The 26,629-nt window shown below is 44.4% G+C and overlaps 1 protein-coding gene across 3 annotated transcripts in view; it reads left to right on the top strand.

The window, feature by feature from the left end:
• Window positions 1-20,486, top strand: part of LOC110982573 (E3 ubiquitin-protein ligase HECW2-like) — a 49,970-nt gene extending 29,484 nt beyond the window's left edge. For all 3 annotated transcript variants that reach the window (XM_022241077.2, XM_022241078.2, XM_022241080.2), the window contains 19 exons: window positions 1,609-3,228; window positions 4,098-4,232; window positions 4,810-4,963; window positions 5,244-5,311; window positions 5,668-5,786; window positions 6,635-6,820; window positions 7,838-8,011; window positions 8,589-8,703; window positions 9,292-9,388; window positions 10,307-10,390; window positions 11,250-11,377; window positions 11,991-12,111; window positions 12,642-12,755; window positions 13,430-13,582; window positions 14,091-14,319; window positions 14,932-15,078; window positions 15,513-15,627; window positions 16,176-16,374; window positions 17,256-20,486. In XM_022241077.2, the coding sequence (XP_022096769.2) occupies window positions 1,609-3,228; window positions 4,098-4,232; window positions 4,810-4,963; window positions 5,244-5,311; window positions 5,668-5,786; window positions 6,635-6,820; window positions 7,838-8,011; window positions 8,589-8,703; window positions 9,292-9,388; window positions 10,307-10,390; window positions 11,250-11,377; window positions 11,991-12,111; window positions 12,642-12,755; window positions 13,430-13,582; window positions 14,091-14,319; window positions 14,932-15,078; window positions 15,513-15,627; window positions 16,176-16,374; window positions 17,256-17,367 (4,070 nt within the window). In that variant the 3' untranslated portion in view covers window positions 17,368-20,486. The remainder of the gene's footprint in view (window positions 1-1,608; window positions 3,229-4,097; window positions 4,233-4,809; window positions 4,964-5,243; window positions 5,312-5,667; window positions 5,787-6,634; window positions 6,821-7,837; window positions 8,012-8,588; window positions 8,704-9,291; window positions 9,389-10,306; window positions 10,391-11,249; window positions 11,378-11,990; window positions 12,112-12,641; window positions 12,756-13,429; window positions 13,583-14,090; window positions 14,320-14,931; window positions 15,079-15,512; window positions 15,628-16,175; window positions 16,375-17,255) is intronic.
• Window positions 20,487-26,629: the final 6,143 nt, after the last annotated feature.

Genomic DNA, 26,629 nt, shown 5'->3' with positions numbered 1-26,629 from the left:
ATTCCCACCCACCTGTTCGATCTGGAGCTAACCGCCCAATTCCCAAATCTTCACACTGTTGGAATCAAATTTTTTCACGAATTTCTTCAGAATTTCTCCCAGCCACTGTGCCGTTGATACAAGTAGAATGACTATCATGTCACTGAATAAACTTGGGATCTCCTTTTTAAAAACTGTAAAGACACCAGTTTCTGTGAAAGGATAAAACATAAGCCCGCTGTACTGGACGGCGCCCCCCCCCCCCAAAAAAGCCAGTACTTCAGGAAACGTAACTTGATTGAAGCTTCCATAGAAGTGACAGATATAAAGCCCCCCTTGTGCTGTGTTGCTAGCTCAGCTCGTCAGTCCCTGAATGATGCGGAGATAATTTTAGAAACTGTGGCCTTCAGAAAAGCTCAGTCGGAGAGGCCAGTCACCCAATCTGTCACACCGTGCAGTCGCTTGTCAGGAGTAGGATCAAGACCAGGAAATGTGCATTATCAACTTGTGTTATCGGCTCATAAATTCCATCAGCTATTACATAAGGGTATTAGCGTTACTGGTAATTTTTTTTTCGTGTTATTCCTGGTATGATGTAACAGCTTTGTTTTTTTAAAGCATGACAGGCATATGACACAAAACACAAGGGGACCAGTTCATGTAAGTCTTGTCTCCGTGGGAGTTGTAAGTTTTGACACTGCTTGAATGGGGATATCTTTTAAAAATTGCAGTAGAAATAAGAAGGAATGAATTCAGTGCTTAATCTGAAAATGCCTCAAATTGCCTAACAATCCGCCCTGAGCTGAAGCGAAAGAAAGACAGGTGGTTACAACCGGGTTCTTGCACGCGTTCTGCGTGTACGCAAAGACCACACGTTCGGGAATAAGTTTGTTGCGTGTGCTCAGCGTGCTCAGCGTCAAACACGCATAAACTTGCACGCCTATGCGATGAGTTGGTGCCAAAAAGACTGTCAATTTCATTTAAAAGCACGCCCTCTTTTGTTCCGCTCGGAGTGGATGGAAACAACAATTAAACCTGGCTGACCAAAGGTTTGAAAATGGCACAAGATGCCTCCAGTAGATTTATATTTCAAAATAACAAAATGAAGGGTTATAAATTTGTAACTGCTTGTTCTCTTATGTTTTTAGTTGTTATGTATTGTACCGGGTATATTTCTTAATTTGTATTTGACAATTGTCATAGCCTAAAATGGAAATTCTCTGGAATTCAGCTTCTGGCTGCAAATGAAATTTTAATAATAAACCACAATAATAATAATAATTTTATAAAAATGAATAATAAATTTGTCAAAACTAGGTTGGCGAAGGAGATTTCAAAGACAGTTGGTCAAACAAGAGCACCCATCTATCAGAATTTGGGCTAGTGGCAGAATGTACATTGTTATTTGTTCTAGCAAAACACCTTACCGGCAAGAATATCATGTACATCATGTATGTGGGAGCTCTCAATTGAATTTGCTCTGGTCATAAATCTGCTAAAGTAATATTTTTCTGACCAGGGTAGGCAGGAACAGCAGGAGAGATGGCAATCCTAACAGACTGTCACAAACAGAGTGTTCTGGGATTGGGTTAGTACAAAAATTTTGATTTTCTTTTTTTTTTTCCTCAGGTGAATCTGTTGCCAACGGCGACGAGGAGCGCATTCCTGATCAGGTGACTAGGTCCTTGTCCGTCCCAGCCATCTCAAACTTGGGGGATGAAGGCGACGGCCGACAGCGAGCCAGCACGCAACCCACGTCAGCAAATGCACTAGCCGGTGCCCAGCACCTGGCCGCCGACCGAACAATATCGGCTCCTTCCAGTTATCGGGCCGGAGCTACCCGACTGACCAACATTGGGGCACCTGAGACGCCCACGGATGAGATCACCTATCCCATCACCCAAGAACAGCTCTCGGCTGCTGCGCAACGGACGAACTCTCCATCCATTGGAGAAATTCAGAGTATACAGTGTTCCTTAATACTGCCGGACAAGACTGCACCGAATGATAATGATGATAGGGTGAGAGCCGGTTCTGAGAGACGCACGTCACCGAGTAGGCCGACTGAACTCCATCTGCACATACCCAGGTCAAAGGGTGCAACTTCGCAGCCCGATGTCGTCCCACCTGCAGTGGCCACCCAGACCTCCCCTTTGCCGAAACCTTCGCCTGATGCTGCTCGGGGGAGAACTATGCAAGCGGAAGGGTCCCTCGCAGTGAAAGCCCAAACCCCTGATGTGGTGGAGGAAACCATGTTTCCGTTAACCCTGGATGATTCTGAAATGGATACCGGAACGCGACAGGAATCGCAATCGGATTTAGTGAACGATTTGGACGGTGTGTCAGGTCGGCGGGCTTCGGCAGAAGGGAGCACTCTGTTGCTGCCTCCTCGTGAGCTTCAAAACGCTGGTTTGAGCTCGTCCCTGCCTTCCAAGCCCAGTTCCACATCAGCACTGGCTGCGGACCGCCTGCTGAGCAACGAGAACCTGGTCGCCCGCGCCATCCTCAGCTCCTCCCCGCTGCGGGTCCACCCGTCCTCTGGCTCCCCCTCTAACTCTCCGCTGGGCTCCCCGGCCAGCCGGCGTCGCGCCATCAGTGACATCGCCCTGCAGCGAGAGATCGAGGAAGAGGTGAACCGCCTGCGGATGCGCTCGTCGACCGCCATGCCAGCCCGTGAGCCAGAGACTCCCACCAACACACCGGTTGGCACCCCGCAGGTGGATTCCATCTTAGCTGCCTCCAGGGGCCCCGATCTGAGTTTGCCGGAGAACATGCCTTTGGAGCAAACTGGCACAGATGCGACAAATCAAGCTGGAACTGAAAACATCCAAAGCGGCTCTGCCGGTCCCAGAAACAACAACAATAGCCAGACGCAGCCAGGCAACAGCACATCGACTTCAGAAACAACCATGCTGTCCAGCGCAACCGACACAACAGGTGCTGAAGAGGGCAGCAGCAGCACACTATTGGCTATGAACCAGAACAACATTGGCCAATCAGAGGCCGGGAGCGAGACCCCCCCAGATGGCAATGCATCATCCCACGACACCAGATCCACCACCGAATCAGAAAGCTTCGAATCGGGTACCAGTCACTCAGCTGGTTCCGAATCGTCAGATCTTGCAGCCAGGGGCGGAGGAGATTCGAGCAGACCCGATGGACAGGCAACAGCCAAAGGGGCTGTTGGTAAATCCGACAACGTCTGGCAACGCAGGAAAAAGTACAAGTCGTCTAGACCAAATCTAAGAGGTGGGCTTTGTGTTAATTTCGTAAAAGTTGTCTCAAACCAGGCTCATGAGTCCAATTACTGGTATTAGCAGCCACCATATTCATCGTCTTGTCCAAAAAAATAAAGCACTACATTTAACTGGCATATTTACAGCTGGTTGTGGCCACACCAAATCCTCCCATCTCCAGTGTCACATTTTGTGCTCAAGACAGGACAACCCAACCACTGTTTCCCTTAGGATCATGATTCTTCGGGGTCCTGTTACCACCAAGAAATATTTTGGTATATCTCTTTATTGAGCCCTGCTTGCCTTTCAAGTACGGTTGTGGTACAAGACAACAAGCTCAAGACCAAATCTCATACTTGTTAAAGTTTGCTTAACAAATTTATGTGCTAAGCAAGAAAAAGCTCAAGAACCTGTAAGTAGTGTTAGTCCCTTGCCACTTTGTCCGATGGCCCTCTCTTGCTTAGAAAATATCTTCTGGGGTTAGCAGTTAACTAGGTTTTTGAGAACTTGATGTTATTGCTATGGAAGCCTGCATTCTGTGACAATTTGTGGCATATCTGAGGTTCAGGCATGTGAAACACATTGTTAATTAATTTTGGATTGTTTGCCCTGCCCGATGCGTATTATAACACTGTATACTCAGTGTATGCCCCCGAAGGCTTTTGCAAAAAACACAAGCGTGCTCGGGTGGGACTTGAACCCCATGACCTCGTGCTTACTAGTGCAGATGTCTTAGCCACTTGACCGCCGAGCTTGCCGGTGTCGGCTGGCTGGATCGAGTCAGATGTGGCAGCGGGTACCGCGAACAACTGTTTCCAAGGATGGATGTTGCACACCGGACAGATCTTTAAAAATTAATTCCCTGTTGAAAATTTGTGACAGTCAATATCACCGGGGTGACCTCGGACAGCACAGACATCGAAGCCCAACGCACCCCCACCACGCCGGTGCTAACCCCGCAACGCGTCACCTACCAACGTTACGAGCTACCAGCTGGCGAAGACCCTCTGCCTGACAGTAAGTGCCCTATGTGATCGTTGTCCGCTGTGGAGTGGCCCATCGCAGGGACTGTGAAAGTCAAGATGGGAATGTCTTTGATCTTTTTGAGTGGAGAATGTGGTACTCTGTTCTGTTTATTTGGTTTTCACTCGATAACTCCGAAACGTACCCTATGTGACCAAAGAAATGTCCAAGTCAACCACATGACAAGGACATTGTGTGTGTGCGTGTACATGTACAATGTACATCCTGTAGGCCAAGCCGTATTGTTATTAATGTACATTAGAGCTGGTGTACAGACTCTCTGATGTACTTCTACCGTACAGTGGCTCAGCCATTGCATTTTTCCACAGCGTAGAATATCAAGTGTGTGCTGCTGTGAGTGATGTTCGCTACCAGGCTCTTTTGGTATGGTAGAATTGGGCATGGAAAGGAATTTTCAGCAAAAACTTACTAAGAGTTCATGTGCTCGTGTACTGCATGAGATTTTTGATACTTCTGGTATTGGATTCAGTAAAGGAAATGTATGAATTTCAGTTGATTTAATGGGGCCCTACACATTGGTACAATAATTTGAAATGCACTTTCCTCTCAGATTGGGAAGCTCGGATCGACCAGTACGGCCGAGTGTTTTATATCAACCACGCCCAGCGCACAACCACTTGGACCAAGCCAAAGATAAGCCACGCCACGCAGCAAGAGCACCACGAGAGGGACTCCCGACAGAGCAGGCAGCAGCTGGACCGAAGGTAAGTGGGGAAGAAAAAGGAAGCTGTGCCCAGGAAGTCTGCAGAACGGCTTGCTTTCCTGCACTGTGTGGACATCTTTTGTTCACAAGTCCACACTAGATATGTACACGTCAGATGGGCAAGCAGATGTCAAGTTCCCAACAAAGGATCGTCATAGCCGATTGCCCCAAAATTTCCAATGTTTTCAGTGGCAGTAAGCCTGAGAAGAACTCACCCGAGAACTTTCTCGGTACTGTTTGCTGACACAGGCTTTTTTTTTCTTCGTTTTTTTTCCCTTCAGGTATCAGAGCATCCACAGAACCTTACAAAGACAAGACAACGCATCTGAAGAGAGCTCGTCCGCATCAAGTAGGATTTCTCTTGTTGTCATGGCAACCCCAAACTGATCACGACATCACACTCAAGAGAACATCTCCAAAGTTTACAATACCATTGAACATTCCGGCGTGACGATTGCTTTTCCTAATTGGGAATACCTGTTCCTATTGGGAGCAATGTATTTTCATTCTATTGGATTGACCCGTTCCCATTAGGAACACGGCGAAATAAACTTGAGGCATTCCGTCAAGAAGTGTTCTTGTTGGAATGAGAACATTTGAAACCGTTGAGATGCTCTCTTAACTCCAACAGGTATTTTGGACACAGCAAACTTTTTACATTCTATGTAAAAATATGCAAAGCCTGTTTTTTTTCCCCTTGTACAGCGTCAACGGATAGCATTCCCGAGATTCAGTCGCCAAGAGTGCAGCATTCAATCTTGGAGGCGCCAGCAGTCAAGTTCATCACCAGGCCGGACTTCTTCACCATCCTGCACTCTAATGCGGTGAGTTTGTCCTCTCCTCTGTGGCAAGTAGCCACATCCCTAGCCGCATCCACAGATGATGGTACCTGTTCACATTGGAATCATTGCGTTAGCAGAGAAACGTTTATTGTAGATTAACTGATGGAAGGTTTAGTTCAGCGTAGCCCTGTTGGTTCATTAAACGTAGAAGTGTAGCTCACAGTTCAGTCACAGTGTAATAGGTTTGTGTCAAGAGAGGTATGTTCAAAACATGCAGGTTCTTTGAAACTGAAACCCTCGTTTTGCTGGAACAGTCTTCCTTTAGACGGCTGACACAGTGTTGTCCTTTGTATGGCTCCCCTGTCGTTGTTTCCTGCACTCTGGGAATGAATCGACTTCCCAACTTGGCCAGGCCTTTGATTCGGAGTGGATGTCCGTCTGGTGTTCCATGAAAACAACCCTACATGTAGTTCCCTGCTGGCCGTGCTTCCCATTCAGCTTTCACGACCTTGACAATCAGGATGTAGTATACTATTTCTCATTCATAACCTGGTGTGATTCATTCTGAAGCCTTGCTATGGATATTTTGTAACCATACAAGCTGACTGAATAATCATCCCGCAGGCCGGAAATGACTTCAGTGGGTAACTGTTCTGACTGTGGGTTTAATTCCAGCCAGTGGGATAGTGGTGCATGTGTCCATGGGCAGGATACTTTATCATAAATTTTCCAAGATGTACTTGTGCATCAGGAAAGTTTTAATTTTTTAATTGTGGGCTTTGCCCCAACACCTGTGTTTCTTCATATGCCCAGGGGTGTGAGAAACGATGTGGCCGTCAAGACTTCATTGAATTTCATTGTGTTGTTCGTTTCCTATTGTTTTCTCACAGGAGGCCAAGGCTATGTTCCAGCGGAACACTTCGGTCAAGCACATGGTCAACCGCATCCGACGCGACCCGGGCAAGTTCTCGGACTACCAACACAACCGCGACCTGGTGGCGCTGCTCAACCTATTTGTGGACCACCAGGCCGAGCTGCCGCGGGGCTGGGAGAGCAAGCACGACAAATCTGGAAAGGTAGAGAATGGCCCAGAGGTCAAAGTGGAAAGGTCAGAGGACGTGCTCAGCTCTGAAAGTCCCTGAGTTGTGGGAAACACTGTTTTAGGAAGATTTTGCAGAAGCTGGTTAATACCAATGTCAGGGAGGCTCATAAATTTGTAACTGTTTTGTTCTGTTTTGACTTGATCTTGGAGAGGATGTCATAAGAAACATTTTTATATAAGTTTGGATTCCATCGGTCTCTGCAAAGCAAAGAAATACAGATTGAAAGTAGGGATATTTTGAGTGTAATGCAGAGCAAAATGTGATTTTTTTTGTACACAAAAATGAGTGTGGATCTTGACTGAAAAGCTTAAAATCCATATTTTAATGAAATCTTTGTACGTATTCGTGCCTTATTTCAATGAATTAAATGTTGGCTCACTTGAAATTTCCAAAAAAATTGAAATTGGAAATTAAATAGAGGAGCTAGAGCGTACAGAAAAAGATTAATTTCAATTACAATTTCCTATTTAAGATCTTTAAGAAATTAGCTACCAAATGAACAGCGCCCTCACTCATTTATACATGTCCCTAACAAGGCTTTTAAAATTTCATACGATGTTCGGGGCTTTCTTTTGTGGAGCTTGTCGAATTAGCCGGATGAGGGGGAGCAGGACTTTGAACTTCTGTGATGCTCTCTTGACCGCTTGTTCGTACATCAAGTGAATTTGGAAGCAAAGTGACTTTGACGTCATGAAACCTTTGCAGCATCATTCACTGGAGTTGACATGCCTTCAACTTGTGTGAATCTGTCTGACGTCACAAAGTCGTATTTGCTTTCATGCCAGGTGCAAACCGGCCTTTAAATGTAAGCGTACAATCCACCCCTTCAACCCCCCCCCCCCGAAAAAAACACTTCTGTGTTCATTGGATTTTGGAAAAATTTACCAATAAACCTGCTCGCCATGAAAAATGTACTTTGCTACTGCACAGTTACGCTACGAGGTAGCCAGTTTTCCAATCGTAACAACTCCTTCATCTCTACCATTTCAGGTGTTCTTTATTGACCACAACACTCACTGCACCACCTTCATCGATCCCCGCCTTCCTGTGGAGGTCACTGACCCCACCGCCAGCTTACTCCAGGCCCCCAACAGGGGGCGGATGCGAAGCCGGAGCGAGGGGGAGGGAATCATCGACAGCAGCCACGACACCGGCCTGTCAGCTGTGAGTAGGAAAAAAATGGGAAAATTGTGTTCAAACTAATTTGGCTATGGATATGTTTCTGTGGGAAATGAAGTGTGTTTGTGGATTCTGCTAGCCACAAGCAAGTAGCTTCCGTAGACGTGTTTTATCGGAAGCCATAGCTGAGTGCAAAATAGAATGCTGTGGTCAGATTATTTGGCTATGGCTAACAGTAATGCACACTTTCATGGGAAATGAATTAAGCCAGCCACAGTCAAGTAATTCTGATGTGACTATAGTGACACGTTTGAGACCCATGCACAGGAAGAATTTTTCAGAAACCTTTCGAGAGAATCAACCACTGAAAACTTCAGGCAACATTTTGATCCTATGGAGGCCACTTTTCAGAAGGTTGCCAAGCAAAGAAAATAATTTGCTTAGCATTTCACGGGTACCAGCCAAAACTTCATGTATTATATACATCTTGCAGCCTGGCTTCCACCTTATTTTCGCTTTATGAGACCTCAAGCTCTTACTTTCAGGGATCCAAATTCCTCTCTACAATGTATGGGACTTTTCTTGTTTCACTAAGATCTTACGCATACATTTTTTCCTTCAGGCGTCAGCAACGGGATTCACAAGGAACCAGGCGGGACCTCCGGTCCAGCCCCGGCCCATCGAGACCCTGCGGGGAGATCAGCCCGCCAAGAGCCATGACGAGGCTGTGCCAATGGGTAAGGAAAATCAGCCTGTAGTCTGGCCTCGCATGCCCTCCGTGCATGACCCGCTGAGGGCGGTATTGCTGCTTGGATTTCTTCGTCATTTAGAGAAGAAGTTTCCAATCCTGTTGGTGATATAGTTCTAGAGTCTTTGGGTATTTCCACTCAAAGTGGAAATGTGTAATTCCTTACAAAATAGTGAAGTTTTTGGAAAAGTAAAGATTGACATCAAGGTAATGCTGCAGTCTGTCGTTTGTCTCGATTTTTATCAAAAAACCTTCTTCAAGTTATGAATAATGACCAATACTAAGCATTGTCCTGGAATACACTATCACTTTTACATGAAATTACAGGGCTTTTAACCCCTTTGCTACGGAGGACTGCTACTACCGCACCGTTGTGTGAGGATTAGTGCATACCGCGCATACAGTCTATTCACCATGCAGCTGCTGGTTCAATGGGGCCTGCTGCTGGACAAAGCCCTCCATTCGTGGCATGCCACAGCCCAGCAGTCGCGGTCAAAATAATCCCGCCACGAAGGGATTCATATCGGTGCTCATTTACGGTGTACTTGTCTGTCTTTTGTCCCTTTTCCCGTGAAAGCTTACAACGAGAAAGTCGTTGCCTTCCTGCGACAACCCAACATTATGGACATCCTGAAGGAGAGGCAAGCAGACCTCAGCAACAACCCCAAGCTCAGGTGGGTCCCCGAGTCGGGTCAAAGGTCAATGGGTTTAGTTACGTACCCCCCCCCACAAGGCTTAAGATTTGCTTGGCGTGTAGCGCGCAGTATGGAAGTTTGTAAATGTCATCCTTTGCATCCCCTGTATGCGTACCCCCATTTGGAAACCTGTGTTCTGTTTTCTTTAGGGACGGCTACCATTTAGACCCGGTTTGAAAAGGGCCCCCCAGTAGCCCACCCGGTATAATGCCTGCCCGGTATTCAGGCTGCTCCAGGCCGGTATCAGGCCTGTCTGCACATTGGCATTTCAAAGTCCCTGATGAAAGGCTTCCCCCACCATGCTTTTACAGATGAATAGGGGTCTAAGCGGATTAGTGCAAACATTGTATAGAGCTGAAGGATTAAAAACCACAAGCAGGTTCCTTCTGGGATAGATTACATGTACCAGTACTTGCAAACAATAGACCCCAGGATGGAGAAGTTCGAGATCAACAACCAGTCCAGCATCCCAGGCCGGTAGCCAGGCCGGTAGCCAAGCTGATATAAAAGGGGTTTTTGCAACAGGGCGAGCTTACCAGAGGGCCCTTTTCAAACCGGGTCTAAATGGTCGCCGGCCCTTACGTAGACGTGTCTCAGTGATTTTTGGTTTCCGACTCATTGCCAGAAATCTGAGATTTGTGGTGAAAATTAACAGTGAAGGGAAGAGCTTGCACGGCAGCAAGACCAGTGGAGAAAGCATTGAGTCAAATTCTGTCGGATTCAAGACCAACCTGGACGATCGGCCATCTTACGAGGGAGGCGTGTGTGAGACGCCCCGTGAAGTTGAGACAACAGAAGGAAAGACGTGGCTTGGAAAAGGAACCCCAGACAAGTTTTCATTTTTTTTCAGGAATCCCGGAAATGATTGAGAATCATCTAATTGTTTCTTGGTTGCAGGGATAAGCTGCACCTGGTCCGGCAGGAAGGCATCTCGGCCCTGGAGAGACTGAGCAACGACATGGAACTCATCATTCTCTTGAGGTACAGGAAAGATTTTTGTTTTGGTGACATCGTTGTAATTTGCGGTTCAGTCACGCAAAACCTTCAGTGACGCCTCTTAGTCATTTTTTACTCCAATTCTAAGAAAATCGGACAAACCGTTCTCGCACTATGTCCGTTTGCTCTGAGACAATTAGGCCAAAGTGTGTTTACGTTTTCGCATTGACCGCGCTCTGTGATCGAGCCGACATGCGTAAGAGTGTGAACGTTGAGTGACCGCAACGAAACCATTCTCTGTTGGATTGCACGGAAACTTCATGAAATGTTGACACTATTGCCATGATTGAATCTCCAATGCTTGCTCTACATCCATGGTTCACTGGCACAAAGCGACCTTCAGGTAGTGCCGACTTGAAGCTCCCCTGAACTGACAAAAGAATGAAATGGGCCCGAAGAAATACTTTCAATGTCACGCGCGACGTACACCTGAGATTATTATTATTATTATTATTAAATTCAATTTATATAGCGCTCATTTCATAAAAAATGTTCAGGAGCGCTTAACAATATTTAAAAAAATACCTATTAAAACACCTGTTTACAAAGACCCAAAATAATTTAAATAAACACAATTTAACATTGATTAAAAGTTTAAACCAAACATGGTGGGACTTCCACACACGGCCAGCACCAACTCTCCATCCAACGGCCCATCGTGCGTCCAAGACTCAAGAGATTGTACATTTCAAATACAGTTGGTCACATGTGGTGCTCAGTGCATCCTGTGCCCAGTGCGTTAGAATCTGTTTTCCCCTTCAAATTGATGGCATTCCTTCAAATTCTGTTCCTGCATGGAGCGGATGTAAGTTTACTATTCACGTTGTGTCTTTTGGCCAATCAGTCTGTTTGAGGATGACGTCATGAGCTACACGCCCACAGTGCTGCAGACGTCGTCGGGGCATCACCGCTCGTCCCTGGCTAACATCTCGCCGCACAACACCCCCCAGCCATCGCCTCACTCCTCACCAGGTAAGGGACAGGAAGAGACCTCAAATTGTCATTGGTGCCATACGATGTAGGATGCGAAGCTTGATGCCTTTCAGGCACAGGGTCCATCTAACCATGAGTCAATCTAATGGAACGGCTCAGCAGAAAACACTGCCAAGTCAAAAATCAGCCGGGCGGCAGTCATGCAAGTAATACACAGTGTGTGGAATTTGGCCGGTAACCTGTTTTTGCCAAGCAAGATTTTATTTGACTCGGTAAACTTCTTCATTTGCAAGCTTTGCAAAGTTAGCCCATGTTTTTCATTTGAATGTGCACAGATCTTGAATATCACAGGGAAGAGCACCATATCTAAGCATTAGCATCTGACGAAAATGGTGCTCAGACCCCTGGTTACTGTACACGTATGTAACCTTGAGGGTGGAAATACGCCAATAGGATATTTGCGTCACCTATGATCTGTCCGTCAAATAAAAACAATCTTCCCGCAGAAATCTTTCTTCAGCTCTGCTGCTATTTCAAGTCACAGCCATCTATAGATTGGATGTGAGAATATCACGACGCCCATGTAATGATCAGTAACAAGTGGCCCCCTCATCATGAAGTTTTTGCCCCTTATCCGTCCTCATTTCTACAGTAGTGAGCCGTGCCAATGCCAGAGCCCCAGCCCCGTATCGCAGAGACTTTGATGCCAAGCTACGAGGCTTCTACCGGAAGATGGAGGCCAAGGGATATGGTCAAGGGCCCACCAAGTTGAAGTAGGTTTACTCCAAATCGTAAAAAAAAAAATTGCTTTGTGTTATCTGGTTGTGTTTGCTTTCGTATTACTTGTCAGAATCCAAGAATAGGTTTGGGGAAATCGAAGGCTACAGTTTTGTAATCTAAGAACGATGTTTGAGAAGTCTAAAAATAATCTTTGAGGATCTAAGAATGAGGTTTTTGGAATCTGAAAATGAAGTTAATAGGGAATCTGAGCATAAGGTTCGGGTAATCTCGGAATGGATTTTTGGGAAACACAGAGTGATGCTTTAGGAATCTGGGAACAAGGTTTGGGGGATTTGAAGATTGAGGTTCTGGGAATGTGAGATTCATGGTTGGGCTATCTGAGATTAAGGTTGTAGAATCTATAAAATGTTGTTGGCAGATCGTAAAATAGGTTTTGCAGATGACAGACACCATGAGAGCATCCTTCTAACCTTAGGCGAAGTGTGAAATTTTTTTCTGAAATTGGGCTGAAAAAGTAGTGAAATTCACAGTGTCATAATGTATGTCCTCTCAATTTGCATAGGCTAACGATCAGAAGAGACCATCTTCTGGAAGATGCCTTTGGGAAGATCATGGCCATCAGCAGGAAGGACATCCAGAAATGCAAGCTTTTCATCTGCTTCCCCGGGGAAGAAGGGTGAGGACTAGGCGTCCTGTATGGATTGTATGGCCATGTCCGAATCACTTGGCTACGGCCGGTATTTATACAGAGTTAATGGGAACTGGCCGCAACCGCTGCCATAGACTCGTTAGCAATTCCCAGCAGCAGCCAAGTGATTTGGATATGGCCTCTTCGTCATTTCACGAGATGTTGATGTTGAGGGTACGCCCAGAAGTTGTCGCTGTGGCTGCATATAACATATGGACCTAGGAAGCCATTTAACTAGCGGCTATGGCATGTTGACTTGGACACAAGTCTTATTCACAGCCGCTGCTAGCTGATTAGAACAGGGCCTAAGTTTGTATCTAGAAGTTGTTGCTTTGGCTAGAAATAATGGATGCAGCCATGGGAAGCCAGTGACTTGTGGCTTTGGCCACCTCCCATAGCCTTGTGCATTTTTCAAAGCCATAGCCAGTTGATATAGACCTTGCTTTGGATTATTAGGTCTCTGTGACACAGCAAAGGCGCAAGAGAGAACATACTTGGTCCCAGATTTTTTTGGAGAATTTTGAGATTTGAAATCGGAGAGAGTTTAGCAAGATGTAAGATGCAAGGCACAGAGGGCGTGAGCAGCCAAAGTAGAATAAAATCAAGGCAGTGATGCCAATTATTTCAGAAAAATAAGAGCCCAAATCTGGTGCCTTTTGCAGGTTGGATTATGGCGGCCCGTCCCGGGAGTTCTTCTTCCTGTTATCCCGAGAGCTCTTCAATCCTTACTACGGCCTCTTTGAATACTCCGCGATTGATACCTACACCGTCCAGATCAGTCCCATGTCTGCCTTTGTGGACAACTACTTGGAGTGGTAAGTGCTCATCAGATATGCGTCAGCTTTGCTCAGTTGAAAGTGTTTCTTAGTAGAAGTTCATTGTCGGATCGAGACATGCGTGGGTTGTATGGGTCATTTCCAAGTGAAAGTTTACCCCTGTTTTTTGTTTCCCGCATTTCTTCCATCTGTGCGCCCCCCCCGACTCAGAGCCCCCCCACCCCACCCCTCCTTGGCAAAGAAGAGACAAGCTGGCAAGAATCATTTCACTGGGACACTGAAGGTCACGGGAAGACCGCACATTCCAACAAAAAATTGGTGGCGCTTGCTGCGCGTATTTCGCGTCAGATGTACGTGCACCTGCATACGTGCACGTGGTGTTCTCTCAACCCAGAGGGATGCGTTCCTCGAGGGAAAACACACACCATGTCTCGCTCCTGCTCGGAGTGGATACGGAAACCCAAACTGTAGGCCGGGCTACTCTGGAAACCTTGCCGTCCAGCAGTTCTTGAAGCGACTTATCGTTTTGTTTCCTTTGCGGTGTCAGGTTCCGTTTCTGCGGCCGCGTGATCGGCCTGGCCATCCTCCATCACTTCCTCCTGGACGCCTTCTTCACCCGCCCCTTCTACAAGGCCCTGCTGCGGTCGTCCAGTCACCTGTCGGACCTGGAGTCCCTGGACCAGGAGTTCTACCAGAGCCTGCTCTGGATGAAGGAGAACGACATCACCGACGTGCTGGACTTGACGTTCACGGTCGACGAGGAGACCTTTGGCCAGGTATTAAAAAATGCCCTTACCCCCCAACCCTAACCTTGCTGGACCCAACAATATCGAATAGTGGGCTCTTCCTGTGGGAATCTGTTGATATGAGCAGTGAAGTAAAGGCCTTTTGTCCAAACTGTTGGATTCAGCAGGCTTCACACTTCTCTGTTGTATTCCATTAGATTCAGACGGGTTCCTAGAGAAAATCTGAAGGTTGTTAGGGCTAAGTCACTCATTGCGGCACCTGCTGCTAAGCTTGCAAATTGACTGATTGTTTTGCAGTGGATTATAATCGTGCCCATTTTGAGCACTGTTTCAGTTAATCACATTGACCATTTTTTTGTGTGCTAATTCTCCATGTCAAATTAAACCAACAATTAAGAGGCAGTTAAGTTAAGTTTGGAAAGATTGACTGGGAGATCCTGCGTGCTACAGGACAGGAACTGAAAGGAGGCAACTACGTCGATAACCCATTCTTTAAAAAGAAAATGAAAGTGAGACATGGAACCCAAAATAGTCTGGCACCGTCCCATTTGACAGACTACGTTGAATACGATAGACTCGGGGAACAGGATAAAAAATGGCTTCCTGGTGAGTAAGGTCTGTTGATTTCTCGTTCTGCTTCAGTTGGTGGAGCGGGAACTGAAGCCCAACGGCAAGAATATCCCAGTGACGGAGAAGAACAAGAAGGAGTACATCGACAGGATGGTGAAGTGGCGGATAGAGCGAGGGGTGTCGGAGCAGACCGAGAGCCTCGTTAGAGGCTTCTATGAGGTGAGCAGGAGCTGGTGTCAGCAGGCTTGCCAACCATCTCGAGCCGCAGTAACCAGACTGGATCCCCTTTGCTGGATGTTTTTCTAGATTTTCTTTCTAACTCTCGCCCTTGCTTGCATATGACCTATTTTTTGTTCAGCAAAAATGGACGTACCTAGCAAATTTCCATGTTCGTTATCTTTTGAAATGGGTTTTGCCAATTACAGATGCCAGACTCTGACACTTGATTCTCGCGGAAAGTACATCTACGTGAATAGAACTGTCAAAAAGCTTTTTTTTTTGAGTAGCCAAGAAGGCACCTTGTGATTGACACCGGGGAAGAGGCTGAGGTCGATGCACTGACAGTATCATGTTTTACCCCGGATTGAGCCGGGGCCTGTGAGCTTGATGATGTGGAACCTTGCACTTCTCATTTTGTTTCCTGTTTTTTACAGGTTGTAGACACCAGGTTGATTTCCGTCTTTGACGCCAGAGAGCTAGAGCTTGTCATAGCCGGCACGGCAGAAATTGACGTCCATGACTGGCGGAAACACACGGAATACAGAGGAGGTGATAATTGTATCTACATTTCCTAACAATGGAATCCTCGCGGCTGGTACTCAGTGACTGAGGGACCAGTGAAAAACTTGAAATGCGATCCTTGCATCCAAAACTGGCAATGCAGTCTGCTAAGTGCCAAAGATGTCCTCGCAACCCCTTAAACCTCAATAACTCTGTGGCATCGCGGATGACATCAGTCGTTTTCTTGTGGTGTGAAATATTTTTCGAGACGAAAGAAATGCCGTGATTATTTCAAAAGTTTGCTGCCGTGGACAGTCAAGGCAATAGAGTTTAACTGAATGTAACACTGATGCCTGTCATACCTCAATGTTAAGAGTGACTGGGCTGGATTTGAGTGTGTGAATTTTGGAACGTGGGGAACTCCAGTGTTGGTGTTACGGAGGTAGCAAGTCTTGACACCACGTCTAGTCAGTTGCTTCGTCTTACTTGGATTGAACCTGATAATGGGCAGCACCTCTTGACGATCCAATCAGGAAGGTGAGAACAGTCCACAGTTTATTCAGCATCTATATTTTTGTTTCTTTTGTCCTTTCCAGGTTATCAAGATAAGCACCATGTCATTAACTGGTTCTGGACGGCCGTGGAGTGCTTCGACAACGAGCGACGCTTGCGACTGCTGCAGTTTGTCACCGGCACGTCCAGCATTCCCTATGAAGGGTTCGCGGCGCTGCGCGGCAGCAACGGCCCGCGGAAGTTCTGCATCGAGAAGTGGGGGAAAGTCACTAGCCTTCCCAGGTAGGGGCTGCACTTTGATCTATGCTAAGCACTTAGTGCCAAAGCTGTGTGCACAACAGGAACAGGGTACCAACCAAAGTGCCATGCAAAGAGTATTATTTGAGGCTGGTTCTCTGTTCGTTTTTGCTGAGCACAGAAGTTTACCAAGTGGTGTTTCCTCCTCGGCAGCTCATTTGCTTTCGGGGTTAATTTGAAGTTGCATGACGTAAAACCAGGGGATTTTCAAGATTTTCTGTGTTCAAAATTCTTTAAAAAATCATAACTTCATTTTCTGGAGGTTTACACCCACATGAATGACTGTCTGGTGGCTACTCTGATCTGACAGACAACATCAATTGATGCCCAAGCATTTCAGCCAGGCCTGCCGCCTGGTAAAAAGAGCCCAGATTGTGCGGTGTTACATAAGTTTCTTTTGTTCCCGAAACTGGCACAGTGCACTGCAGGCGTCTTTTCAATAGGGACCAGATTAGCATTCAGCGGTATTGTATCGCTCATCACTGGAGCGCTTTGTCCATGATAGTTATCCGCTCACGCTGATTGACACAAATAGTGGTGTAAACTTTCAAAAGAATGACGGATTTCCTCAGTTATTGACAACTGAAAAAATGTTGGCAATTCCCAGCAGCTCGGTCTTTTGTTCCGAGTACTGTCTTTTGTTACAAGGCCCTGCTCTTCTGTCCGATTTCGGGCCGCCCGGCTTTGAGTATAAACCCAAGGTACCCGAAACCAGGTTCCCCGGCAGCATATGATTAAGTTAGGTTTGGGTGTGTGGGTTCCTGCAGTCAGTAAAAGTCCTGGACAATCTGCCAGTGTGGGCTCCGTCTCCATACTCCTCTCCTAGAAGGTAACTGACTGTTTTCTTTCTCTTATCCATGTTTCAGGGCCCACACTTGCTTCAACCGATTGGACCTCCCGCCCTACACATCCTATGCAATGTTGCTTGAGAAGCTGGTCATCGCAGTTGAAGAAACGAGTACCTTCGGAATCGACTAGAAGTGTAATTAGTGATTAGGACAACTTCTTTGGAAAAGAAGCAAACTTAAACCTCGGGTCATACGTGAAGACACTTAAGATTGATTTACCAAAGTTTAAAACAAAAAACTTAATGTAAACTTGTTAGGCAGTGTTGATCCATATTTGCCAATGTCCATCAAAGTCAATCAATAGGTTTGGGAGGATTCTGTATGATTAAGGAAAGTAGAGCCGGCTACTTTTTACGGGAGTTGTAGCACCTCTAAATGCATTCCACGTTGGCTAGATTTTGGAGGATTAGGGAACATTTCCTCATGAAAAATTCTTACGATGTCAGGCACTGCCATCCCTGGCTTGGCATGTCACTTGTGCATACTTCACACCTTGGCCATTTCTGGCCACAGTTATATGAAGGCCAAGTACATGATATCTAAGGTCTAGAGACCAGCTACAAGTTAAGCATGCTGAACCGACAATCTTAACTCTGTTTGAGAGAGAATTGTCGACCAAATGGGGTCAAGACGTCTTCACCAGTAAGCAGGAGATCGTAGGTCGGAGACCCTATTGAGCTAGCTTGTCCCGCAAAGACTTGGAAGGCTGCATTAAGCAAAGGGGAAACCACACATTTCAGTTGACGTTGCCGCAGACATTTTCATTGGCAGGTTTGACCAAAATGCTTGGAGAGCTCCCTCTAGGGACAGAAATCAGTCAAACTATTTAAACATCAAATGAAGCAAAGTCGCTGAGCAGGTGCCAGAAATTAATTGTAAAGTACAGCTCTGTTGATGCCGAACATTGTCTTTCACGCTGTCCCTAAGTCCTTTTTTTGGGTCCATTCCTTCTCCCAGATTTGGCTTCCCTCCTGTTTATTCCGTTGTCCGTAAAAGGTTTTTCATTTATTAAATAAATAATTACTTGTTGACCACCAGGTCGTGCAAATGATATAATTACTTACAGAACCAACTGTTTCATTTTTGTCTTGGTTCGATTCTCTAGCGTTGAACGCTGGCCACCCAGAGGTGTGAAAATTCAGCTTTTATGGTTTAGATGGTGACTCTGGATGTTTTGTCTTTTTTCCTGCGCCTGCTGGGTGCAAACGTATGGGGACTTCTTTTATTCCAACTGTTTGCTATCTGTTTTCAGCTTTAATTTTAAATGGCCACTCACACCCCTGTTACCCTTTCCTCTCTGTTTTGTCTTTTTTCACTTGTTCTTCAATACATTTTACTGCCTATCGTTTTAATCTGTTCCCCCACTGTAACTTGAGAGGTAATGCACATGAGAAAATCAGAAAAAAAGTTAATTGAACCTTTTCCCTCTCTGTGGAAAAAAAATTGCTGTTTTGAACAATATTTTTTCTTTTTGTGTGAGAATGCAAGAAACCTTTCTTTAGGTCAGTTCATAAGTAATAATTTTGTTTCACAGTTTGGTTATCTGTCCCCGTGCTCAGTTTCGCAAAAGCTGAAGTTCAGTGTTGAAATGTTTCACCTTGCTACAGAATCGTGCTAGCATTGATGGAAATGGCATGAAATGTAAATCTCACTTGTTTTGTATGTGTAATAATTCTTTATATGGACATTTACACTAATCAAAGTAATTTATATATTTTGGTGAGTTGTCTTTTCCAATTGTTTGAAAGATGAAGGCACCATTGTGAAAAATAACAGAATTTGTTTACATCTGTGTACCTAGCTATATTTAATTTAAAACTTTATTTCTCTGATTTTTACATTAATGTGCTTCGTGGTGTGGTTGTACATGTATAAACTAGAAAGCTATACATATATATTATACGATTCCGTGCTACGGAGTTTATGTTGTAAATTAATTTTACTTGAAAAAATGTTCACAACATTTTGTTGTACGCAAGTGGACATATTCTGCATGCAGACACCGATGGCATTAAATTTTAAGCACAAATGTAATTAATAAAATAAAGCAGGCATTTGTATCGCCTATACACATGGGTAGTTTTATGCAAATAACGTAGCATATAATTTTTGTAAATTCTGACAGAGAGCTACTGGCTCAACGCTGAGAATGCAAACTGACATGTTTGAACAACGAACTCGCGTAGAAAGACTAGAGAAAACACAGTTGTAATCTATGCAAATGTCGTTACCAGAATTCGGGGCTGTTTTGAATCATTCTTCCTTGTGGTGTATCGCTTACTTACTTATTTATCAACTCCAGTTACGTAAACCCTTCCCCCTTCAGAAAAAATTTATCGCAAGTTTGATTTTCACGCCCCAAAAAGAAGTAAATAAGATGTCTACCACGTCTGTTGTAAATTTTTTTTAAGCATTCACGTTAAAGAAAAATTAAACATTAACAAAATGAGAATTTACCAGTTAGTGTTGCGTATTAAAACTAGAGACCTGTGGAATTTGTTTTGTCAGAGGCAATCATTAAGGCCCTCCTCCCGCCACCACTCCCTCATCCAGGATTCACTTGGAAATGGAAATCATGACTTGGCGTTTCTTTTTTTTCTGATTGGCTAAAAGTAGTGAAGAGAAATATTTCATAGTTTGTCATTGCCACAGCATGCAACTGTGTTCTTGGATTTTTGTATTCATAGTTTGTACAGTAACCCCACTTGAACTTCATTTACTTCCAACGCAGTTTTTCCATTCTATTTTTTCTGATTGTTCTCATGCTCTTTGTACCTTTCTTTGACAAGTGTCGTTTGCTAGGGATAGAGATTTTTGATATACATTCTCAACGAAATGGCTGATGCAGAAAGATATGTTCAACAAATAAATTTGATATTTTTCCTGGGTCTTGATTTCTACCGATCAATGTTGAGTTGTACGATTATGTGTACATTATTTGAATTTATTCAGGTAAATATTTAAATATATATATTTAGATATCCGATATAATTATTTTGACTTCCACGTTCGAGCCCTTCAAAAATTGTACGCTGTATGAGTTTTAATGATGCCAAAAATGTTCTTCTTTTATACTTGGCAATTTGGATTTGAAAGATCAAATGATGGCGGAAGTCGATGTGTGTTTTCTATTTAACGTGGTCGGTAGCCAAAGTTGCACAGTCACGTTCTAGTGTGCATCCGGGATTACTTTTTAAAATACGAAAGTTTGAAACAAAGTCATTAAAAATGTTACCCTTGTTCAATTGATGCCAGAGTTTCTGTGTTGAATTTTAGCAGCGCGTACAGCGCGTGTCGTCGAAGCTCGAGCCGAGCGTCGTAGCCGGGACGACCACAAGCGGACGGGGCTAGGGGCTGCTTCACAGTGCGCTGGCATGGGGATATGCGTAATGTCAGGTTTGCTTATTGATGGCATCAGTTTCTTGATGCTATCTGGATTGAAGTGGGTGACCGAGGGAGGGGGGGTATGCGCCTTATTATTTCCCCACCCTATCTTCCCTCACAGGTAGACAGACCACCACTCAGAATGGTTAATAGGGCCAACACTTCAGCCAAAGTCGGGAGTCGGGACGCTTGGACCCAAGTCTGGGCTTTTGTCCTGTCTTCAGCTTCCAACGACCTCACCAATATCACAGGCTCGCTTGTTTCATACCGATCCTGATCACGATCAGTGATCCCAGAGGGAGCTGGTTCCCGCTATGCATTACGTGGGTTCTAGTTAGAACCCACCCACCCACTGGATACCAGACCCGATGATTCTCACTACGCATCAAGGGTCCGGTACCACCCGATGTCCACGTGACCAAGACTAGAGGAATAAGGCCGTTTTCCAATACTCAACTTCGGCTCCGTATGAGGCTTGAACTGCTTTTTACTACCTGACTTTGAAGCTGTAAGCCCACTTATTAGTCTAATAGTGCCACAAAATATTAAATAAGATCCAAGAGAGCAAAAATTACAGTAATCGAATTTGATTTAAACGCTTCAGGCCCAATATCGGGGATTGGTTTCGGGGATTGGTACACTGAGATCTTTAAATTAACGCGAACATAACAACTTGAATTCTCCATACTAAAACCACTGGTGCAAAACATCGTGATTCGGGGCAAGCGTTTGCTTAGTTACATAAGAGACGCCTTGCAACAATACACCGTTCTCAAAGGATAAGAACGGAACCAGTCCATTCCAGAGATGGTGGTCGCTATGCAAAAGCTTGCCCCCCGCAAGTCATGAGGTGTAGCAACAGTGTCTTTAGTATGGGGAATTAAAATTGTTACGTTTCTTTGCAATCAGATAACACAGTGTACCAAATTTTATTCAAATTTAACTCATAAGTGGCTTCCTCAAGTTTTCCGGAAATTTCTGTATGTGGTATGTTCGGATGGTACCGTTAATGTTCGGTTATTTCCGGCCGGTACGTACATTATGATGCACGCAGGCAAGCTGTTGAACGTTAACTCCCGTATCCTAATGGCACCTGTTGGTCCTACAGTATTTGACATTACATTGAAATGGAAGGTCTCTCTTAGTAATCTCCCTAGAAGAGAATCTAGGACGAATTAGGACAATGGCAAGTGCCTACACAAACAGGGTGCATTACGGAAATCGAAAACACCTGGGCTCTTAACTTGACTCTTGCTATATATTCATTTATATCCGTGGGCGATGCCTGACCTAGAGTAAGATTTTTTTTATCAAGAGTAGAATCTTTGGGCGGGGAACCACTGGCAGACTAGGTTCTAGTGCCAGTGAACCAACATAAAGATCACTGATCACAAACACCCAAAATTCCTCCGATATCCTCTACCAACCTTTGCTGGTTTCCCTTTTGCTGCTTTTTTTTATTTGCCTTGATTTTTTTCAGTCGGAAAAAGGAACAAGATGTAAAACAGAAACTTCAAATCTCCGAATAAGCGTCGTTCAGTCTGCTTGTAGCCAGCTGCGGTATTATTGTTTATCCACTGTCTGCTGCAGTGTACGTAATCGATCAGTTTCGGTATATTTTGGTCCACAGGACTTTCACATGCTAAGGTTTATCGTGTAGACCGTTGCTCTTGAACCTGCTTAATTCCCGTTAGCGTTTCCTTTTCCCGCTATTTAAAGAGGCGATTAAATCGCTGCCCAAAAGAACACATATTTGCAAAGTAAGCATTGCACAATTAGTTGTGAAATATAATTATGCGCTTGTAGTTCCTCATTTTTCACTTTATCACCCTGTTGGCCGACGCCGCGTTCAGGAACCTGTGTTATTTTATGCACCTGTAACCAGGTCGGGTTGTCACTCTGCTCTTTTTCAAATGGTCTGACACTTTGACAGTTCAACCTCCCTAAATTGCTTTGTAAATAGATAAATTTAAGAGGCAACGAGATACCCTGTTTCACCTGTCTTTATTAAAGTGGAGCCGCGCGGTAACACACCGATGCATCGTCTGTTCGGTGACTCGTAAACACACAAGCCCGCTGATTGGTCGAACCAAATAACTATTTCAGGGATATTTTCTAAATAACCCTTAAACCCCTAAGAATTTGGTTTCACCTTCAAGGTGTTCACCTCGAATCGTCGCAATTTCAAAGAAAAATAACTTTATTTCAAAAACCAGTAGGTGATCCACTGATAATATTCAGATAACTCAATATTATGCAGACTCCATAAAGACTAATGAAAGCCATGTTTGATTCAATATTTCGTTCTTTATTCAGAACATCCTGAAGATGTTCTGAATAAAGAACGAAATATTGAATCAAACATGGCTTTCATTAGTCTTTATGGAGTCTGCATATTATTGAATAACTTTATGCGTACATAGTTAAATGTATCCAGCAAATAGATTGATTTTAAAATTTACACGTGCAGTACATGAACAATGAGACACAAAATCTGCTTGCAAGCCCACTGAGAAAAACCACTTTAGTTGGTCCCTTTGACCACCCTTCGGTTTATGAGGTCTCGATTTCCTGTACTGTTTAATCTTTCCTAAAGATGACCGCTATGTAGACACTACCCGCTGATGCTGCGCCAGTCCAGTGAGAAAGCAACCACACTTGCCCGGCTGGTTCCACCTGCTGCAGTCTGATCTTGTGGATCTTGGACATGCTGCCCTGCGCCCAATGTTGAGACATTTTATTTATTTTTTTTAAGTTTTCGGTTTTTGCGTTTCTGCAACTTTTGCGAAAAAATAGTTTGAAATCAGTTTCAGCGACACACCTCCTGGCAAATTACACAGGTACTAGGTCAGTGTAACGGACAGAAAAACATGTTATGTGGTGGACCTCAAGAATTACCCATATAATGCCATCTTTGTCGACGGAGCCTAATTCACCCATTTATCTTATTCCTCATCATAGGCCACCTGCTGCAGTACCGGCTTCACCTGTTTCCTGCCACCCTACAATTGTCAGCCAGACGGTTCTTGCCGGACGTAGAATCCCAGCACCGTCCGTCTGTGAGCAAGATAGCATCGAGATATTGAACCGGAAAGGATTGAAACCTAGCATTTATAGTGTCATAATTTCCTCATCTTTCTTTAAGTTCTTTTTAATTTTTTTTCTTAAAGTGATATAGTCGACCTAATATGCAGGAATTTACCTGTTAAGCCCGAAGAAGCATGAAGATACAACGGTTGTGACATTTACAAATGATCATTCAAATAATGATAAACTCATGCAACCTGCAATCGATGGATCCATGTTAGCCCGTGCTTTCCTTTGCCAACTGTCAACTATCTATTGCTTAAATATCGGTAGTAATTATGTTTACGTTTATTCTTGCTCTGTGATCTTTCTAATGCAGTGGGATTATGTAGCTTCCTCAAAGGTCTATTAACGAGCGCTTTTTTAAATTTCGGTGTAGGGTATTTTCTTTAAGCTTTTGCTTTTCAGTTGTGTTTCATTTGATAACTAACCAACACCAAAACAATAAGAGACAGCGGTGATAGACCTGGTCCTCCTTGTTGGAATATTCTGACATTGGGTGCAGTGCATGTGATGGTTTAGTTCGATCAGTCACAGGGAAAAAATACGATTCCTATCAACGGAGCATCTCGGGTTGCATTAATCTATAAAAATGCGCCCATAGAAAACTGTGCACAATAGAACAGAAAGGGCGCCGCCTGGTGACTCTCAGGAAGAGGTTGGCCCATGGGCATGTAAACGCATAGACCACCAGATCCTAATTCCCATTCTCAAAAAAGTAACAAAATAGTATTCCGTGATCTGCGTGGCGCCCGACTATGGGCAAATTCACCCCTCGGTAAGGGGAATTTACGTATAGTTGAAGAATTCCAGCCCAAAAATTCCACGAAGCTGTTTTTGATTGTGAAAAAATTCCTGTATTTACTCCATCTGGCCCATGTAGATTCAAAACGATGCGCTTGCAACATATTGAAAGAAGAGATAGCAGTGTCGAAGAGTAAAAAAGGGTAATGTAAGTGCGTCATGCGCATTGCGCGCTGAACGCGCTGACATCCCGGCTTCGCCCATTAATAATAATATCAAATAATATCAAATATGGTGCTAATACATTGAAATTAATAATAAGAATATTAATCCTTAAATGTGTACTTGAAGAGATGAGTTTAAGATCCTTCTTAAACTGCAGAGAGAAGGGGAAGATCGAATGGCTTTGCGATCTAAATCAGAGATTTTAAGTTTCCTTACTTAGAAATTAATAATTCTGGTCAATTCACCAATAAATCCAGTTGAAACTATTGTCGCAATTGGGAATTTCCACAAGCAAGGGGGCGTAAGCGCAGGGCGTGCATGTCACGTGCTGGGGGAACCAAGTGTCGGCTTGGCTTGGCTTATCGATTCCATCATTTCCTTCTTCATGTTTACTAAATTGAATTAGGAACCACTGGTGGAGTTTTTTGGGGGAGGGGTTGTATGCACACGCCCCCATAGACCTTTTTTCATAACTTAATTTGAACAACCCCACCTCCTCTTCACAAAATTCAGCCCACTTCCCACGCCCTCTCAAGCCGACCGCGTCTCTGCAACCAAACAAGTACAGCAATGAGATCTATTTTCTGCCGCACTTTTCCCTTTTAAGGGGACTTTTCCGCGAGCTGCTGTTCATTGATTTGTGGTGACTGTTTCAGTTTTGATTTAAACCAAATGTACTGCGTCTAGTCACATGTTCCGCTTTGGTTGCAAGTTGTCATTTTTAAGATAGCCAATAGACCCTTCACTAATAAATTCCAATTTATGCGTCCATGCGCGTAAATGGCATGTGGAGGCATAAAGCTTGAGCGGCCATTGAAAATGTACAACGGCACAAATTTCAACGTCATTTTCTTTCAGTTTCAGCACTTTTTTCACTTTTGTCTTCGGAAAATCCTCTAAAATCATCAGCCCTTCTCAACGCCCTCTTTGGGCGCTGGGTGGCGAGCGAATTTGGAAGAAACTGAACTTCGTATCGCTGGTTCACGAACGACTACTAAATGCATGCACCACGGTCGCATCTCTACCAACAAATGAGAGATATATGCAACCATCAAATTGAACACTCCCAACCAACGTGGCTCTTCTCAACCGATGAGGGGGTGCTTCTACTCGAGGCGGATAGGGTGTTGTGACTTGTCCAAATGCATTTATTGATAATGTCAAACTCGTGCATGAGTGAGATGGCCGTGCAAGAAAGGCATCTCCTCGGTTTTGTGTCTGCCCCCGTTATTTTTATTACAACCACGGCAGCCGCATCCAAGGTGACCGGGAAACGACTCCCCGACTCTTTTTTGTTTAATTTTCAGTATTGATGCCCCCACAGATCAGCGGCCCCTTTAAAAATTGTTCTGCTTCCACTATCTCACAAAACTTTCCATCCCCCGGGACTGATTCTTAATTATTTTTAGAAATTGGCATGTATTTTTTTTTAATTCACCGAAGTTCTAGGAGTTTTTTACTTTAGGCCAGCTGGGTAGAAAGTTTGCATAGATTGAAAGCAAACTTCCACAACTAAGACAAGATACAGACTGTATTTTCAATTTAAGTTCAGGTATAATTTTCGTCACAATTGGTGTGCGTAGGTTTAAATACATGTACTTCAATTTACTTTTCATTTCTCGTCTTTTCCCTTTTATGGTAAATGCCAGAGAATGCATACATGTAAATGTACATACATGTACATGTATAGTATTTTTATTCCGTAAGTAAAAGCTGGTTTCAAAGAGCCTACTGTGTCGATATCGAGATTAGATCACGGCCAAAAATAAGTTGACGAATAAATGCTGTACAAGAATTGGTCATTATGTACAGTTTGTATGAATTTTCACTTATTTTTTCTTCCGTTTGGTGGTGTTGTGCCGCCCCCTGCGCTGCGCAGGCCGAGTTTGGGGAATCCCTGGCTTAAATGCATCGTCTGACATCGACAGTGACTAAAACACAGGTGACGCGCT

This window comes from Acanthaster planci, linkage group LG17 (genome assembly GCF_054643075.1).
Source record: "Acanthaster planci isolate LZ-2023a linkage group LG17, COTS_SCS, whole genome shotgun sequence".
Classification (NCBI taxonomy): Eukaryota; Metazoa; Echinodermata; class Asteroidea; order Valvatida; family Acanthasteridae; genus Acanthaster; species Acanthaster planci.
The sequence above is the reverse complement of the archived record's forward strand: the minus strand, read 5'-3'. Positions and strand labels throughout refer to the sequence as shown.